Source organism: Oncorhynchus masou, chromosome 9 (genome assembly GCF_036934945.1).
Source record: "Oncorhynchus masou masou isolate Uvic2021 chromosome 9, UVic_Omas_1.1, whole genome shotgun sequence".
Lineage (NCBI taxonomy): Eukaryota > Metazoa > Chordata > Actinopteri > Salmoniformes > Salmonidae > Oncorhynchus > Oncorhynchus masou.
In genome coordinates, this window is record NC_088220.1 from 6,478,762 (window position 1) to 6,497,210 (window position 18,449).

Consider the following 18,449-nt stretch of genomic DNA (forward strand, 5'->3'; position numbering starts at 1 on the left):
GTCTCGCAAGACTCGTCTGAAAGTCCTCCGGTATAAGTTGAAAGAAAAGGATGGAAGTATACTGTATATGGTCTTTCTTATACCTCTAAGATATAGGACAGACACTTCAGAACAAACTTCCTTTAGATTTTTTTTGGGGGGGACAATCTCTTGTTCTATGTAGTGAATCTGTTATTCAATGTTTGTTTTGGCTAATAGCAGTAAGGCCAAATAAAAAATGTTCAGCAAATGTATTTATTTTTTAATCATTTTTTTTTGATACTTCAAGGGGTCTTACAATTCAAAATAAAATAGCTAAATGACCCTTGGTGTGACCTTCTTAAAACAATTCTATATAGCTTAGTAGACCCCCGCCTCTACCTGCTTAGACAGGGCTTAGACTGTTTAGTGCTAAAAAAACGTTGTTTTTTTTAAAGGGCTTAAGGACAAGTACAAAAATACAAAATGCTTCCCGATCTTTCTTATATCCCTCAGATACAGGACAGACACTTCAAAACAAACTTCCTTTAGATTTTGTTTTGGGACTATCTGTTGTTCCATGTGGTGAATTTGTTATTCGATGCGTTTGTATTGGCCAACAGCAGGCCAAATGGGTCGTAAAATCCCCCTCCCCTGGCTTAGACAGGGTTTCCACTCTTATGGGTTAAATGTCATTTCTTTCTTTGTATCATATACATTTGTATCTGACAGACCATATCAACAAGAGTGTGGCAGAGTGTCCTACTTTTTTAACCACTACTATGCAGATTGTTGATCCGTTGATATGGTAAAGTACATTCTCATAATCATAGAGAAAATCCTTGGACAATGAAAATCACTGTTGATGGAGACAATGGTTTGTGAGGAATGCAATATAGCTTTGCCTTTACAGTAGAAAAAAAACATATTCTTAGCGACATCAGTGGTGACATCATATCCGGTTTCCTGTGTGTCATTCCAGGGCTTTGTAGGGAGTTGTAGTCCTCAAGGTATTCTCACAACTACAACACAGGCTCCAGCCCTTCCGATGTTGAGATTGACCTCCTATTGGATACATACAGTACAGGGTGATTAAAGGTCATACAGTCTGTCTTAAAAAAAAGAGATTTTTAACAGTAAGGAATTGTACCAGGCTGATTCAAGTTACCTCAGTCCATTCATTATTCTGTGCATCATAGGACTCAACACTGTTCAGGTAGGACGTTCCATCGTATCCTCCGACAGCATATAGCCTGTCTCCTAGCAGACAGATACCTACAGCATCCCTGGGGACACTCAGAGAGGACACCGTGGTCCATGTGTCTGTTTTGGGATCATACCTGCAGTGACATAGAAGGGTAATGGGAAATACCTGTAGAAGTATAGTGAGCCCTGAGATATATGTTTAACTTTATTTTACTAGGCAAATCAGTTAAGAACAAATTCTTATTTTCAATGACGGCCTAGGGACAGTGGGTTAACTGCCTGTTCAGGGGCAGAACGACAGATTTGGTACCTTGTCAGCTCGGGGATTTGAGCTTGCAACCTTTTCGGTTACTAGTCCAATGCTCTAACCACTAGGCTACCCTGCCGCCCCATATTTAAGAGATACAGAGCAAAGAGCACAACTTGTATATGGATGAATTCAACAATATCTTGTAATTATTTTTATGTTTTTTTTTTCTTCAATTTAATTGTTTTGACATGATGGTATTCTGTGCAGTGTGTATCAGATACAGGTTGATTTTGTTTTTACAAAATAGCCAGCAGAGGGTGACAGAAGCCAGATAATCACACTGCTAAAACCAACTCCCATGGAAAGAATGACTTGTCTTGGGTTTGCCCTGCACATGCAGACAGACAAGAGAGCATAAAAAAATGTGATGCATTGTGTGTAAATTGTGACTGACTGACTGATCTACAAATAATAATGAGTCGTTATTTATGACGTTTTTTGTTGTTGTAGATCAGTGTGTCGGCAGTCGCCTGCACCGTCAGCTGCAATTGCAAACAAACCCAATGGGCGCGTTGCAGCCGACGATACAGGCGTGTAGAGACAGACTGGTGACAAATCACCTTGCATCAAAATTGACTACTCAGTCTTTTTTTTACCCATGATTACGTCACAGTTTTAATGCTCTCGAACACGGCCAAAGTCTCAGAAAGCACCACAAACACACCCACAACCTAAAACGTCTCTGTGTCTCCATATGTATAACTATACTTCATTGTCATAAAATTCAAGAGTCCATAACAAGACAGTTGGAAAAAACTATGTAGACTTTTTTGTTGTTTCTCTAGTACAGTACTGACATAGGCTACATGCTACCCTCCTCCCGACAGTGTGCACTTCCCTTTCTGCAATGGATTTAAAAGCATTGGATTGGTGTACGCCTTGGCTAGAGGGAGTTTCCACCATTGTTGAATGAATTTTCAGGAAGTGTGCAAGTCCCAAGAATGGAAACGCAGCCATACTGTAGAGTAAAACCATGTTTGTTGACCTCTCTACACAGTCTGGGGAGCAAGTGTTGTTGTTGTTTACATCTCTACACAGTCTGAGAGTCTGAAGCAGTGGTTGTTTACCTCTACACAGTCTGAGAGCCTGGAGCAGTGGTTGTTTACCTCTCTACACAGTCTGATAGTCTGGGACAGTGGTTGTTTACCTCTCTACACAGTCTGTTAGTCTGGAGCAGTGGTTGTTTACTGTCTGTTAGTCTGGGACAGTGGTTGTTTACCTCTCTACCTCTACACAGTCTGTTAGTCTGGGACAGTGGTTGTTTACCTCTCTACACAGTCTGTTAGTCTGGAGCAGTGGTTGTTTACCTCTACACAGTCTGATAGTCTGGGACAGTGGTTGTTTACCTCTCTACACAGTCTGTTAGTCTGGGACAGTGGTTGTTTACCTCTCTACACAGTCTGATAGTCTGGGACAGTGGTTGTTTACCTCTCCACACAGTCTGTTAGTCTGGGACAGTGGTTGTTTACATCTCTACACAGTCTGTTAGTCTGGGACAGTGGTTGTTTACCTCTCTACACAGTCTGTTAGTCTGGGACAGTGGTTGTTTACCTCTCTACACAGTCTGTTAGTCTGGGACAGTGGTTGTTTACCTCTCTCTGTTACACAGTCTCTACACAGTCTGTTGTTTACATCTCTACACAGTTAGTCTGGGACAGTGGTTGTTTACCTCTCTACACAGTCTGTTAGTCTGGACAGTGGTTGTTTACCTCTCTACACAGTCTGTTAGTCTGGGACAGTGGTTGTTTACCTCTCTACACAGTCTGTTAGTCTGGGACAGTGGTTGTTTACCTCTACACAGTCTGGGACAGTGGTTGTTTACCTCTCTACACAGTCTGTTAGTCTGGGACAGTGGTTGTTTACCTCTCTACACAGTCTGTTAGTCTGGGACAGTGGTTGTTTACCTCTCTACACAGTCTGTTAGTCTGGGACAGTGGTTGTTTACCTCTACACAGTCTGTTAGTCTGGGACAGTGGTTGTTTACCTCTCTACACAGTCTGTTAGTCTGGGACAGTGGTTGTTTACCTCTCTACACAGTCTGTGTGGTTGTTTACCTCTCTACACAGTCTGTTAGTCTGGGACAGTGGTTGTTTACCTCTCTACACAGTCTGTTAGTCTGGGACAGTGGTTGTTTACCTCTCTACACAGTCTGTTAGTCTGGGACAGTGGTTGTTTACCTCTCTACACAGTCTGTTAGTCTGGGACAGTGGTTGTTTACCTCTCTACACAGTCTGTTAGTCTGGGACAGTGGTTGTTTACCTCTCTACACAGTCTGTTAGTCTGGGACAGTGGTTGTTTACCTCTCTACACAGTCTGTTAGTCTGGGACAGTGGTTGTTTACCTCTCTCTCTGTTAGTCTGGGACAGTGGTTGTTTACCTCTCTACACAGTCTGTTAGTCTGGGACAGTGGTTGTTTACCTCTCTCTGTTACTGGGACAGTCTGTCTGTTAGTCTGGGACAGTGGTTGTTTACCTCTCTACACAGTCTGTTAGTCTGGGACAGTGGTTGTTTACCTCTCTACACAGTCTGTTAGTCTGGGACAGTGGTTGTTTACCTCTCTACACAGTCTGTTAGTCTGGGACAGTGGTTGTTTACCTCTCTACACAGTCTGTTAGTCTGGGACAGTGGTTGTTTACCTCTCTACACAGTCTGTTAGTCTGGGACAGTGGTTGTTTACCTCTCTACACAGTCTGTTAGTCTGGGACAGTGGTTGTTTACCTCTCTACACAGTCTGTTAGTCTGGGACAGTGGTTGTTTACCTCTACACAGTCTGTTAGTCTGGGACAGTGGTTGTTTACCTCTCTACACAGTCTGTTGTTTACCTCTCTACACAGTCTGTTAGTCTGGGACAGTGGTTGTTTACCTCTCTACACAGTCTGTTAGTCTGGGACAGTGGTTGTTTACCTCTACACAGTCTGTTAGTCTGGGACAGTGGTTGTTTACCTCTCTACACAGTCTGTTAGTCTGGGACAGTGGTTGTTTACCTCTCTACACAGTCTGTTAGTCTGGGACAGTGGTTGTTTACCTCTCTACACAGTCTGTTAGTCTGGGACAGTGGTTGTTTACCTCTCTACACAGTCTGTTAGTCTGGGACAGTGGTTGTTTACCTCTCTACACAGTCTGTTAGTCTGGGACAGTGGTTGTTTACCTCTCTACACAGTCTGTTAGTCTGGGACAGTGGTTGTTTACCTCTCTCTGTTAGTCACAGTCTGTTAGTCTGGGACAGTGGTTGTTTACCTCTCTACACAGTCTGTTAGTCTGGGACAGTGGTTGTTTACCTCTCTACACAGTCTGTTAGTCTGGGACAGTGGTTGTTTACCTCTCTACACAGTCTGTTAGTCTGGGACAGTGGTTGTTTACCTCTCTACACAGTCTGTTAGTCTGGGACAGTCTGGGACAGTGGTTGTTTACCTCTACACAGTCTGTTAGTCTGGGACAGTGGTTGTTTACCTCTCTACACAGTCTGTTAGTCTGGGACAGTGGTTGTTTACCTCTACACAGTCTGTTAGTCTGGGACAGTGGTTGTTTACCTCTCTACACAGTCTGTTAGTCTGGGACAGTGGTTGTTTACCTCTCTACACAGTCTGTTAGTCTGGGACAGTGGTTGTTTACCTCTCTACACAGTCTGTTAGTCTGGGACAGTGGTTGTTTACCTCTCTACACAGTCTGGGACAGTGGTTGTTTACCTCTACACAGTCTGTTAGTCTGGGACAGTGGTTGTTTACCTCTACACAGTCTGTTAGTCTGGGACAGTGGTTGTTTACCTCTACACAGTCTGATAGCCCTGAGCAGTGGTTGTTTACCTCTCTACACAGTCTGAGAGTCTAGGACAGTGGTTGTTTACCTCTACACAGTCTGTTAGTCTGGGACAGTGGTTGTTTACCTCTCTACACAGTCTGTTAGTCTGGAGCAGTGGTTGTTTACCTCTCTACACAGTCTGTTAGTCTGGGACAGTGGTTGTTTACCTCTCTACACAGTCTGTTAGTCTGGGACAGTGGTTGTTTACCTCTCTACACAGTCTGTTAGTCTGGGACAGTGGTTGTTTACCTCTCTACACAGTCTGTTAGTCTGGGACAGTGGTTGTTTACCTCTCTACACAGTCTGTTAGTCTGGGACAGTGGTTGTTTACCTCTCTACACAGTCTGTTAGTCTGGAGCAGTGGTTGTTTACCTCTCTACACAGTCTGTTAGTCTGGGACAGTGGTTGTTTACCTCTCTACACAGTCTGTTAGTCTGGGACAGTGGTTGTTTACCTCTACACAGTCTGTTAGTCTGGGACAGTGGTTGTTTACCTCTCTACACAGTCTGTTAGTCTGGGACAGTGGTTGTTTACCTCTACACAGTCTGTTAGTCTGGGACAGTGGTTGTTTACCTCTACACAGTCTGTTAGTCTGGGACAGTGGTTGTTTACCTCTCTACACAGTCTGTTAGTCTGGGACAGTGGTTGTTTACCTCTCTACACAGTCTGTTAGTCTGGGACAGTGGTTGTTTACCTCTCTACAGTCTGTTAGTCTGGGACAGTGGTTGTTTACCTCTCTACACAGTCTGTTAGTCTGGGACAGTGGTTGTTTACCTCTACACAGTCTGTTAGTCTGGGACAGTGGTTGTTTACCTCTCTACAGTCTGTTAGTCTGGGACAGTGGTTGTTTACCTCTCTACACAGTCTGTTAGTCTGGGACAGTGGTTGTTTACCTCTACACAGTCTGTTAGTCTGGGACAGTGGTTGTTTACCTCTCTACACAGTCTGTTAGTCTGGGACAGTGGTTGTTTACCTCTACACAGTCTGTTAGTCTGGGACAGTGGTTGTTTACCTCTACACAGTCTGTTAGTCTGGGACAGTGGTTGTTTACCTCTCTACACAGTCTGTTAGTCTGGGACAGTGGTTGTTTACCTCTCTACACAGTCTGTTAGTCTGGGACAGTGGTTGTTTACCTCTCTACACAGTCTGTTAGTCTGGGACAGTGGTTGTTTACCTCTCTACACAGTCTGTTAGTCTGGGACAGTGGTTGTTTACCTCTCTACACAGTCTGTTAGTCTGGGACAGTGGTTGTTTACCTCTACACAGTCTGTTAGTCTGGGACAGTGGTTGTTTACCTCTCTACACAGTCTGTTAGTCTGGGACAGTGGTTGTTTACCTCTACACAGTCTGTTAGTCTGGGACAGTGGTTGTTTACCTCTCACAGTCTGTTAGTCTGGGACAGTCTGTTAGTCTGGGACAGTGGTTGTTTACCTCTCTACACAGTCTGTTAGTCTGGGACAGTGGTTGTTTACCTCTCTACACAGTCTGTTAGTCTGGGACAGTGGTTGTTTACCTCTCTACACAGTCTGTTAGTCTGGGACAGTGGTTGTTTACCTCTACACAGTCTGTTAGTCTGGGACAGTGGTTGTTTACCTCTCTACACAGTCTGTTAGTCTGGGACAGTGGTTGTTTACCTCACAGTCTGTTAGTCTGGGACAGTGGTTGTTTACACAGTCTGTTAGTCTGGGAGTCTGGGACAGTGGTTGTTTACCTCTCTACACAGTCTGTTAGTCTGGGACAGTGGTTGTTTACCTCTCACAGTCTGTTACACAGTCTGTTAGTCTGGGACAGTGGTTGTTTACCTCTCTACAGTCTGTTAGTCTGGGACAGTGGTTGTTTACCTCTCTACACAGTCTGTTAGTCTGGGACAGTGGTTGTTTACCTCTACACAGTCTGTTAGTCTGGGACAGTGGTTGTTTACCTCTCTACACAGTCTGTTAGTCTGGGACAGTGGTTGTTTACCTCTACACAGTCTGTTGTTTACCTCTACACAGTCTGTTAGTCTGGGACAGTGGTTGTTTACCTCTCTACACAGTCTGTTAGTCTGGGACAGTGGTTGTTTACCTCTCTACACAGTCTGTTAGTCTGGAGCAGTGGTTGTTTACCTCTCCACACAGTCTGTTAGTCTGGGACAGTGGTTGTTTACCTCTACACAGTCTGTTAGTCGGGGACAGTGGTTGTTTACCTCTCTACACAGTCTGTTAGTCTGGGACAGTGGTTGTTTACCTCTCTACACAGTCTGTTAGTCTGGGACAGTGGTTGTTTACCTCTCTACACAGTCTGTTAGTCTGGGACAGTGGTTGTTTACATCTCTACACAGTCTGAGAGTCTAGGACAGTGGTTGTTTACCTCTCTACACAGTCTGTTAGTCTGGAGCAGTGGTTGTTTACCTCTCTACACAGTCTGTTAGTCTGGGACAGTGGTTGTTTACCTCTCTACACAGTCTGTTAGTCTGGGACAGTGGTTGTTTACCTCTCTACACAGTCTGTTAGTCTGGGACAGTGGTTGTTTACCTCTACACAGTCTGTTAGTCTGGGACAGTGGTTGTTTACCTCTCTACACAGTCTGTTGTTTACCTCTACACAGTCTGAGAGCCTGGAGCAGTGGTTGTTTACCTCTCTACACAGTCTGTGAGTCTGGGGCAGTGGTTGTTTACCTCTCTACACAGTCTGTTAGTCTGGGACAGTGGTTGTTTACCTCTACACAGTCTGTTAGTCTGGGACAGTGGTGTTTAGTCTGGGACAGTGGTTGTTTACCTCTCTACACAGTCTGTTAGTCTGGGACAGTGGTTGTTTACCTCTACACAGTCTGTTAGTCTGGGACAGTGGTTGTTTACCTCTCTACACAGTCTGTTAGTCTGGGACAGTGGTTGTTTACCTCTCTACACAGTCTGTTAGTTTACCTCTACACAGTCTGTTAGTCTGGGACAGTGGTTGTTTACCTCTCTACACAGTCTGTTAGTCTGGGACAGTGGTTGTTTACAGTCTCTACACAGTCTGTTAGTCTGGGACAGTGGTTGTTTACCTCTCTACACAGTCTGTTAGTCTGGGACAGTGGTTGTTTACCTCTACACAGTCTGTTAGTCGGGGACAGTGGTTGTTTACCTCTCTACACAGTCTGTTAGTCTGGGACAGTGGTTGTTTACCTCTCTACACAGTCTGTTAGTCTGGAGCAGTGGTTGTTTACCTCTCTACACAGTCTGTTAGTCTGGGACAGTGGTTGTTTACCTCTCTACACAGTCTGTTAGTCTGGGACAGTGGTTGTTTACCTCTCTACACAGTCTGTTAGTCTGGGACAGTGGTTGTTTACCTCTCTACACAGTCTGTTAGTCTGGGACAGTGGTTGTTTACCTCTCTACACAGTCTGTTAGTCTGGGACAGTGGTTGTTTACCTCTCTACACAGTCTGTTAGTCTGGACAGTGGTTGTTTACCTCTCTACACAGTCTGTTAGTCTGGGACAGTGGTTGTTTACCTCTCTACACAGTCTGTTAGTCTGGGACAGTGGTTGTTTACCTCTCTACACAGTCTGTTAGTCTGGGCAGTGGTTGTTTACCTCTCTACACAGTCTGTTAGTCTGGGACAGTGGTTGTTTACCTCTACACAGTCTGTTAGTCTGGGACAGTGGTTGTTTACCTCTCTACACAGTCTGTTAGTCTGGGACAGTGGTTGTTTACCTCTACACAGTCTGTTGTTTACCTCTCTACACAGTCTGTTAGTCTGGGACAGTGGTTGTTTACCTCTCTACACAGTCTGTTAGTCTGGGACAGTGGTTGTTTACCTCTCTACACAGTCTGTTAGTCTGGGACAGTGGTTGTTTACCTCTCTACACAGTCTGTTAGTCTGGGACAGTGGTTGTTTACCTCTCTACACAGTCTGTTAGTCTGGGACAGTGGTTGTTTACCTCTCTACACAGTCTGTTAGTCTGGGACAGTGGTTGTTTACCTCTCTACACAGTCTGATAGTCTGGGACAGTGGTTGTTTACCTCTCTACACAGTCTGTTAGTCTGGGGCAGTGGTTGTTTACCTCTCTACACAGTCTGTTAGTCTGGGACAGTGGTTGTTTACCTCTCTACACAGTCTGGGGAGCAAGTGTTGTTGTTGTTTACATCTCTACACAGTCTGAGAGCCTGGGACAGTGGTTGTTTACATCTCTACACAGTCTGTTAGTCTGGGACAGTGGTTGTTTACCTCTACACAGTCTGAGAGCCTGGGACAGTGGTTGTTTACATCTCTACACAGTCTGTTAGTCTGGGACAGTGGTTGTTTACCTCTCTACACAGTCTGTTAGTCTGGGGCAGTGGTTGTTTACCTCTCTACACAGTCTGTTAGTCTGGGACAGTGGTTGTTTACCTCTCTACACAGTCTGTTAGTCTGGGACAGTGGTTGTTTACCTCTCTACACAGTCTGTTAGTCTGGGGCAGTGGTTGTTTACATCTCTACACAGTCTGTTAGTCGGGGACAGTGGTTGTTTACCTCTCTACACAGTCTGTTAGTCTGGGACAGTGGTTGTTTACCTCTCTACACAGTCTGTTAGTCTGGGACAGTGGTTGTTTACCTCTCTACACAGTCTGTTGTTTACCTCTCTACACAGTCTGTTGTTTACCTCTCTACACAGTCTGTTGTTTACCTCTCTACACAGTCTGTTGTTTACCTCTCTACAGTCTGTTAGTCGGGGACAGTGGTTGTTTACCTCTCTACACAGTCTGAGAGTCTGGGACAGTGGTTGTTTACCTCTCTACACAGTCTGTTAGTCTGGGACAGTGGTTGTTTACCTCTCTACACAGTCTGTTAGTCGGGGACAGTGGTTGTTTACCTCTCTACACAGTCTGTTAGTCTGGGACAGTGGTTGTTTACCTCTCTACACAGTCTGTTAGTCTGGGACAGTGGTTGTTTACATCTCTACACAGTCTGTTAGTCTGGGACAGTGGTTGTTTACATCTCTACACAGTCTGTTAGTCTGGGACAGTGGTTGTTTACCTCTCTACACAGTCTGTTAGTCTGGGACAGTGGTTGTTTACCTCTCTACACAGTCTGTTAGTCTGGGGCAGTGGTTGTTTACCTCTCTACACAGTCTGTTAGTCTGGGGCAGTGGTTGTTTACCTCTCTACACAGTCTGTTAGTCTGGGGCAGTGGTTGTTTACCTCTCTACACAGTCTGTTAGTCTGGGGCAGTGGTTGTTTACCTCTCTACACAGTCTGTTAGTCTGGGACAGTGGTTGTTTACATCTCTACACAGTCTGTTAGTCGGGGACAGTGGTTGTTTACCTCTCTACACAGTCTGTTAGTCTGGGGCAGTGGTTGTTTACCTCTCTACACAGTCTGTTAGTCTGGGGCAGTGGTTGTTTACCTCTCTACACAGTCTGTTGTTTACCTCTCTACACAGTCTGTTAGTCTGGGGCAGTGGTTGTTTACCTCTCTACACAGTCTGTTAGTCTGGGACAGTGGTTGTTTACCTCTCTACACAGTCTGTTAGTCTGGGGCAGTGGTTGTTTACCTCTCTACACAGTCTGTTAGTCTGGGACAGTGGTTGTTTACCTCTCTACACAGTCTGTTAGTCTGGGACAGTGGTTGTTTACCTCTCTACACAGTCTGTTAGTCTGGGGCAGTGGTTGTTTACATCTCTACACAGTCTGTTAGTCGGGGACAGTGGTTGTTTACCTCTCTACACAGTCTGTTAGTCTGGGACAGTGGTTGTTTACCTCTCTACACAGTCTGTTAGTCTGGGACAGTGGTTGTTTACCTCTCTACACAGTCTGTTGTTTACCTCTCTACACAGTCTGTTGTTTACCTCTACACAGTCTGTTGTTTACCTCTCTACACAGTCTGTTGTTTACCTCTCTACAGTCTGTTAGTCGGGGACAGTGGTTGTTTACCTCTCTACACAGTCTGAGAGTCTGGGACAGTGGTTGTTTACCTCTCTACACAGTCTGTTAGTCTGGGACAGTGGTTGTTTACCTCTCTACACAGTCTGTTAGTCGGGGACAGTGGTTGTTTACCTCTCTACACAGTCTGTTAGTCTGGGACAGTGGTTGTTTACCTCTCTACACAGTCTGTTAGTCTGGGACAGTGGTTGTTTACATCTCTACACAGTCTGTTAGTCTGGGACAGTGGTTGTTTACATCTCTACACAGTCTGTTAGTCTGGGACAGTGGTTGTTTACCTCTCTACACAGTCTGTTAGTCTGGGACAGTGGTTGTTTACCTCTCTACACAGTCTGTTAGTCTGGGGCAGTGGTTGTTTACCTCTCTACACAGTCTGTTAGTCTGGGGCAGTGGTTGTTTACCTCTCTACACAGTCTGTTAGTCTGGGGCAGTGGTTGTTTACCTCTCTACACAGTCTGTTAGTCTGGGGCAGTGGTTGTTTACCTCTCTACACAGTCTGTTAGTCTGGGACAGTGGTTGTTTACATCTCTACACAGTCTGTTAGTCGGGACAGTGGTTGTTTACCTCTCTACACAGTCTGTTAGTCTGGGGCAGTGGTTGTTTACCTCTCTACACAGTCTGTTAGTCTGGGGCAGTGGTTGTTTACCTCTCTACACAGTCTGTTGTTTACCTCTCTACACAGTCTGTTAGTCTGGGGCAGTGGTTGTTTACCTCTCTACACAGTCTGTTAGTCTGGGACAGTGGTTGTTTACCTCTCTACACAGTCTGTTAGTCTGGGGCAGTGGTTGTTTACATCTCTACACAGTCTGTTAGTCTGGAGCAGTGGTTGTTTACCTCTCTACACAGTCTGTTAGTCTGGGACAGTGGTTGTTTACCTCTCTACACAGTCTGTTAGTCGGGGGCAGTGGTTGTTTACATCTCTACACAGTCTGTTAGTCTGGAGCAGTGGTTGTTTACATCTCTACACAGTCTGTTAGTCTGGAGCAGTGGTTGTTTACCTCTCTACACAGTCTGTTAGTCTGGAGCAGTGGTTGTTTACCTCTCTACACAGTCTGTTAGTCTGGGACAGTGGTTGTTTACCTCTCTACACAGTCTGTTAGTCTGGGGCAGTGGTTGTTTACCTCTCTACACAGTCTGTTAGTCTGGGGCAGTGGTTGTTTACATCTCTACACAGTCTGTTAGTCTGGGACAGTGGTTGTTTACCTCTCTACACAGTCTGTTAGTCTGGGACAGTGGTTGTTTACCTCTCTACACAGTCTGTTGTTTACCTCTCTACAGTCTGTTAGTCTGGGACAGTGGTTGTTTACCTCTCTACACAGTCTGTTGTTTACCTCTCTACAGTCTGTTAGTCTGGGACAGTGGTTGTTTACCTCTCTACACAGTCTGTTGTTTACCTCTCTACAGTCTGTTAGTCTGGGACAGTGGTTGTTTACCTCTCTACACAGTCTGTTAGTCTGGGGCAGTGGTTGTTTACCTCTCTACACAGTCTGTTAGTCTGGGACAGTGGTTGTTTACCTCTCTACACAGTCTGTTAGTCTGGGGCAGTGGTTGTTTACCTCTCTATACAGTCTGTTAGTCTGGGACAGTGGTTGTTTACCTCTCTACACAGTCTGTTAGCCTGGAGCAGTGGTTGTTTACCTCTCTACACAGTCTGTTAGTCTGGGACAGTGGTTGTTTACCTCTCTACACAGTCTGTTAGTCTGGGACAGTGGTTGTTTACCTCTCTACACAGTCTGTTAGCCTGGAGCAGTGGTTGTTTACCTCTCTACACAGTCTGTTGTTTACCTCTCTACACAGTCTGAGAGTCTGGAGCAGTGGTTGTTTACCTCTCTACACAGTCTGTTAGTCTGGGACAGTGGTTGTTTACCTCTCTACACAGTCTGTTAGTCTGGGACAGTGGTTGTTTACCTCTCTACACAGTCTGTTAGTCTGGGACAGTGGTTGTTTACATCTCTACACAGTCTGTTAGTCTGGGGCAGTGGTTGTTTACCTCTCTACACAGTCTGTTAGTCTGGAGCAGTGGTTGTTTACCTCTCTACACAGTCTGTTGTTTACCTCTCTACACAGTCTGAGAGTCTGGAGCAGTGGTTGTTTACCTCTCTACACAGTCTGAGAGTCTGGGACAGTGGTTGTTTACCTCTCTACACAGTCTGAGAGCCTGGAGCAGTGGTTGTTTACCTCTCTACACAGTCTGTTAGTCTGGGACAGTGGTTGTTTACCTCTACACAGTCTGTTAGTCTGGGACAGTGGTTGTTTACCTCTCTACACAGTCTGTTAGTCTGGGACAGTGGTTGTTTACCTCTCTACACAGTCTGTTAGTCTGGGACAGTGGTTGTTTACCTCTCTACACAGTCTGTTAGTCTGGGACAGTGGTTGTTTACATCTCTACACAGTCTGTTAGTCTGGGACAGTGGTTGTTTACCTCTCTACACAGTCTGTTAGTCTGGGACAGTGGTTGTTTACCTCTCTACACAGTCTGTTAGTCTGGGACAGTGGTTGTTTACCTCTCTACACAGTCTGTTAGTCTGGGACAGTGGTTGTTTACCTCTCTACACAGTTTGAGAGTCTGGGACAGTGGTTGTTTACCTCTACATAGTCTGAGAGTCTGGAGCAGTGGTTGTTTATCTCTCTACACAGTCTGAGAGTCTGGGACAGTGGTTGTTTACCTCTCTACACAGTCTGTTAGTCTGGGACAGTGGTTGTTTACCTCTCTACACAGTCTGTTAGTCTGGGACAGTGGTTGTTTACCTCTCTACACAGTCTGTTAGTCTGGGACAGTGGTTGTTTACCTCTCTACACAGTCTGTTGTTTACCTCTCTACACAGTCTGTTAGTCTGGGACAGTAGTTGTTTACCTCTCTACACAGTCTGTTAGTCTGGGACAGTGGTTGTTTACCTCTCTACACAGTCTGTTAGTCTGGGACAGTGGTTGTTTACCTCTCTACACAGTCTGAGAGTCTGGAGCAGTGGTTGTTTACCTCTCTACACAGTCTGTTAGTCTGGGACAGTGGTTGTTTACCTCTACACAGTCTGTTGTTTACCTCTCTACACAGTCTGTTAGTCTGGGACAGTGGTTGTTTACCTCTCTACACAGTCTGTTAGTCTGGGACAGTGGTTGTTTACCTGTCTGTTAGTCTGGGACAGTGGTTGTTTACCTCTCTACACAGTCTGTTAGTCTGGGACAGTGGTTGTTTACCTCTACACAGTCTGTTAGTCTGGGACAGTGGTTGTTTACCTCTCTGAGAGTCTGGGACAGTGGTTGTTTACCTCTCTACACAGTCTCTGGAGCTGGTTGTTTACACAGTCTGTTAGTCTGGGACAGTGGTTGTTTACCTCTCTACACAGTCTGTTAGTCTGGGACAGTGGTTGTTTACCTCTCTACACAGTCTGTTAGTCTGGGACAGTGGTTGTTTACCTCTCTACACAGTCTGTTAGTCTGGGACAGTGGTTGTTTACCTCTCTACACAGTCTGTTAGTCTGGGACAGTGGTTGTTTACCTCTCTACACAGTCTGTTAGTCTGGGACAGTGGTTGTTTACCTCTCTACACAGTCTGAGAGTCTGGAGCAGTGGTTGTTTACCTCTCTACACAGTCTGTTAGTCTGGGACAGTGGTTGTTTACCTCTACACAGTCTGAGAGTCTGGAGCAGTGGTTGTTTATCTCTCTACACAGTCTGAGAGTCTGGGACAGTGGTTGTTTACCTCTCTACACAGTCTGTTAGTCTGGGACAGTGGTTGTTTACCTCTCTACACAGTCTGTTAGTCTGGGACAGTGGTTGTTTACCTCTCTACACAGTCTGTTAGTCTGGGACAGTGGTTGTTTACCTCTCTACACAGTCTGTTGTTTACCTCTCTACACAGTCTGTTGTTTACCTCTCTACACAGTCGGTTGTTTACCTCTCTACACAGTCTGTTAGTCTGGGACAGTGGTTGTTTACCTCTCTACACAGTCTGTTAGTCTGGGACAGTGGTTGTTTACCTCTCTACACAGTCTGTTAGTCTGGGACAGTGGTTGTTTACCTCTCTACACAGTCTGTTAGTCTGGGACAGTGGTTGTTTACCTCTCTACACAGTCTGTTGTTTACCTCTCTACACAGTCTGAGAGTCTGGGACAGTGGTTGTTTACCTCTCTACACAGTCTGTTGTTTACCTCTCTCTACACAGTCTGTTAGTCTGGGACAGTGGTTGTTTATCTCTCACAGTCTGTTGTTTACCTCTCTACACAGTCTGTTAGTCTGGGACAGTGGTTGTTTACCTCTCTACACAGTCTGTTGTTTACCTCTCTCTACAGTCTGAGAGTCTGGGACAGTGGTTGTTTACCTCTCTACACAGTCTGTTGTTTACCTCTCTACACAGTCTGAGAGTCTGGGACAGTGGTTGTTTACCTCTCTACACAGTCTGAGAGTCTGGGACAGTGGTTGTTTACCTCTCTACACAGTCTGTTAGTCTGGGACAGTGGTTGTTTACCTCTCTACACAGTCTGTTAGTCTGGGACAGTGGTTGTTTACCTCTCTACACAGTCTGTTAGTCTGGGACAGTGGTTGTTTACCTCTCTACACAGTCTGTTGTTTACCTCTACACAGTCTGTTAGTCTGGGACAGTGGTTGTTTACCTCTCTACACAGTCTGAGAGTCTGGGACAGTGGTTGTTTACCTCTCTACACAGTCTGTTAGTCTGGGACAGTAGTTGTTTACCTCTCTACACAGTCTGAGAGTCTGGGACAGTGGTTGTTTACCTCTCTACACAGTCTGTTAGTCTGGGACAGTGGTTGTTTACCTCTCTACACAGTCTGTTAGTCTGGGGCAGTGGTTGTTTACATCTCTACACAGTCTGTTAGTCTGGGGCAGTGGTTGTTTACCTCTCTACACAGTCTGTTAGTCTGGGGCAGTGGTTGTTTACCTCTCTACACAGTCTGTTAGTCTGGAGCAGTGGTTGTTTACCTCTCTACACAGTCTGTTAGTCTGGGACAGTGGTTGTTTACCTCTCTACACAGTCTGTTAGTCTGGAGCAGTGGTTGTTTACCTCTCCACACAGTCTGTTGTTTACATCTCTACACAGTCTGAGAGTCTGGGACAGTGGTTGTTTACCTCTCTACACAGTCTGTTGTTTACATCTCTACACAGTCTGTTAGTCTGGGACAGTGGTTGTTTACCTCTACACAGTCTGAGAGTCTGGGACAGTGGTTGTTTACCTCTCTACACAGTCTGTTGTTTACATCTCTACACAGTCTGAGAGTCTGGGACAGTAGTTGTTTACCTCTCTACACAGTCTGTTGTTTACATCTCTACACAGTCTGTTAGTCTGGGACAGTGGTTGTTTACCTCTCTACACAGTCTGTTGTTTACATCTCTACACAGTCTGTTAGTCTGGGACAGTGGTTGTTTACCTCTACACAGTCTGAGAGTCTGGGACAGTGGTTGTTTACATCTCTACACAGTCTGTTAGTCGGGGACAGTGGTTGTTTACCTCTACACAGTCTGTTAGTCTGGGACAGTGGTTGTTTACCTCTCTACACAGTCTGAGAGTCTGGGACAGTGGTTGTTTACCTCTCCACACAGTCTGTTAGTCTGGGACAGTGGTTGTTTACCTCTCTACCCAGTCTGTTAGTCTGGAGCAGTGGTTGTTTACCTCTCTACACAGTCTGAGAGTCTGGGACAGTGGTTGTTTACCTCTCCACACAGTCTGTTAGTCTGGGACAGTGGTTGTTTACCTCTCTACACAGTCTGTTAGTCTGGAGCAGTGGTTGTTTACCTCTCTACACAGTCTGTTAGTCTGGAGCAGTGGTTGTTTACCTCTCTACACAGTCTGTTAGTCTGGGACAGTGGTTGTTTACCTCTCTACACAGTCTGTTAGTCTGGGACAGTGGTTGTTTACCTCTCTACACAGTCTGTTAGTCTGGAGCAGTGGTTGTTTACCTCTCCACACAGTCTGTTGTTTACATCTCTACACAGTCTGAGAGTCTGGGACAGTGGTTGTTTACCTCTCTACACAGTCTGTTGTTTACATCTCTACACAGTCTGTTAGTCTGGGACAGTGGTTGTTTACCTCTACACAGTCTGAGAGTCTGGGACAGTGGTTGTTTACCTCTCTACACAGTCTGTTGTTTACATCTCTACACAGTCTGAGAGTCTGGGACAGTAGTTGTTTACCTCTCTACACAGTCTGTTGTTTACATCTCTACACAGTCTGTTAGTCTGGGACAGTGGTTGTTTACCTCTACACAGTCTGTTGTTTACATCTCTACACAGTCTGTTAGTCTGGGACAGTGGTTGTTTACCTCTACACAGTCTGAGAGTCTGGGACAGTGGTTGTTTACATCTCTACACAGTCTGTTAGTCGGGGACAGTGGTTGTTTACCTCTACACAGTCTGTTAGTCTGGGACAGTGGTTGTTTACCTCTCTACACAGTCTGAGAGTCTGGGACAGTGGTTGTTTACCTCTCCACACAGTCTGTTAGTCTGGGACAGTGGTTGTTTACCTCTCTACCCAGTCTGTTAGTCTGGAGCAGTGGTTGTTTACCTCTCTACACAGTCTGAGAGTCTGGGACAGTGGTTGTTTACCTCTCCACACAGTCTGTTAGTCTGGGACAGTGGTTGTTTACCTCTACACAGTCTGTTAGTCTGGGACAGTGGTTGTTTACCTCTCTACACAGTCTGTTAGTCTGGGACAGTGGTTGTTTACCTCTCTACACAGTCTGTTAGTCTGGGACAGTGGTTGTTTACATCTCTACACAGTCTGCTAGTCTGGGACAGTGGTTGTTTACCTCTCTACACAGTCTGGGACAGTGGTTGTTTACCTCTCTACACAGTCTGAGAGTCTGGGACAGTGGTTGTTTACCTCTCTACACAGTCTGGGACAGTGGTTGTTTACCTCTCTACACAGTCTGAGAGTCTGGGACAGTGGTTGTTTACCTCTCTACACAGTCTGAGAGTCTGGGACAGTAGTTGTTTACCTCTCTACACAGTCTGTTGTTTACCTCTCTACACAGTCTGTTAGTCTGGGACAGTGGTTGTTTACCTCTCTACACAGTCTGTTAGTCTGGGACAGTGGTTGTTTACCTCTCTACACAGTCTGAGAGTCTGGAGCAGTGGTTGTTTACCTCTCTACACAGTCTGAGAGTCTGGGACAGTGGTTGTTTACCTCTCTACACAGTCTGTTAGTCTGGGACAGTGGTTGTTTACCTCTACACAGTCTGAGAGTCTGGGACAGTGGTTGTTTACATCTCTACACAGTCTGTTAGTCGGGGACAGTGGTTGTTTACCTCTACACAGTCTGTTAGTCTGGGACAGTGGTTGTTTA

The 18,449-nt window shown here is 45.5% G+C and overlaps 1 protein-coding gene across 1 annotated transcript in view; it reads right to left on the minus strand.

Annotated features, from left to right (window-relative positions):
* Nucleotides 1–682: 682 nt before the first annotated feature.
* Nucleotides 683–18,449, minus strand: part of klhl4 (kelch-like family member 4) — an 87,450-nt gene continuing 69,683 nt past the window's right edge. The window contains exons 10-11 of the mRNA XM_064973073.1: nucleotides 1,127–1,298; nucleotides 683–1,023 (exon numbers count right to left, since the gene is read on the minus strand). Of these exons, the coding sequence (XP_064829145.1) occupies nucleotides 964–1,023; nucleotides 1,127–1,298 (232 nt within the window). The 3' untranslated portion in view covers nucleotides 683–963. The remainder of the gene's footprint in view (nucleotides 1,024–1,126; nucleotides 1,299–18,449) is intronic.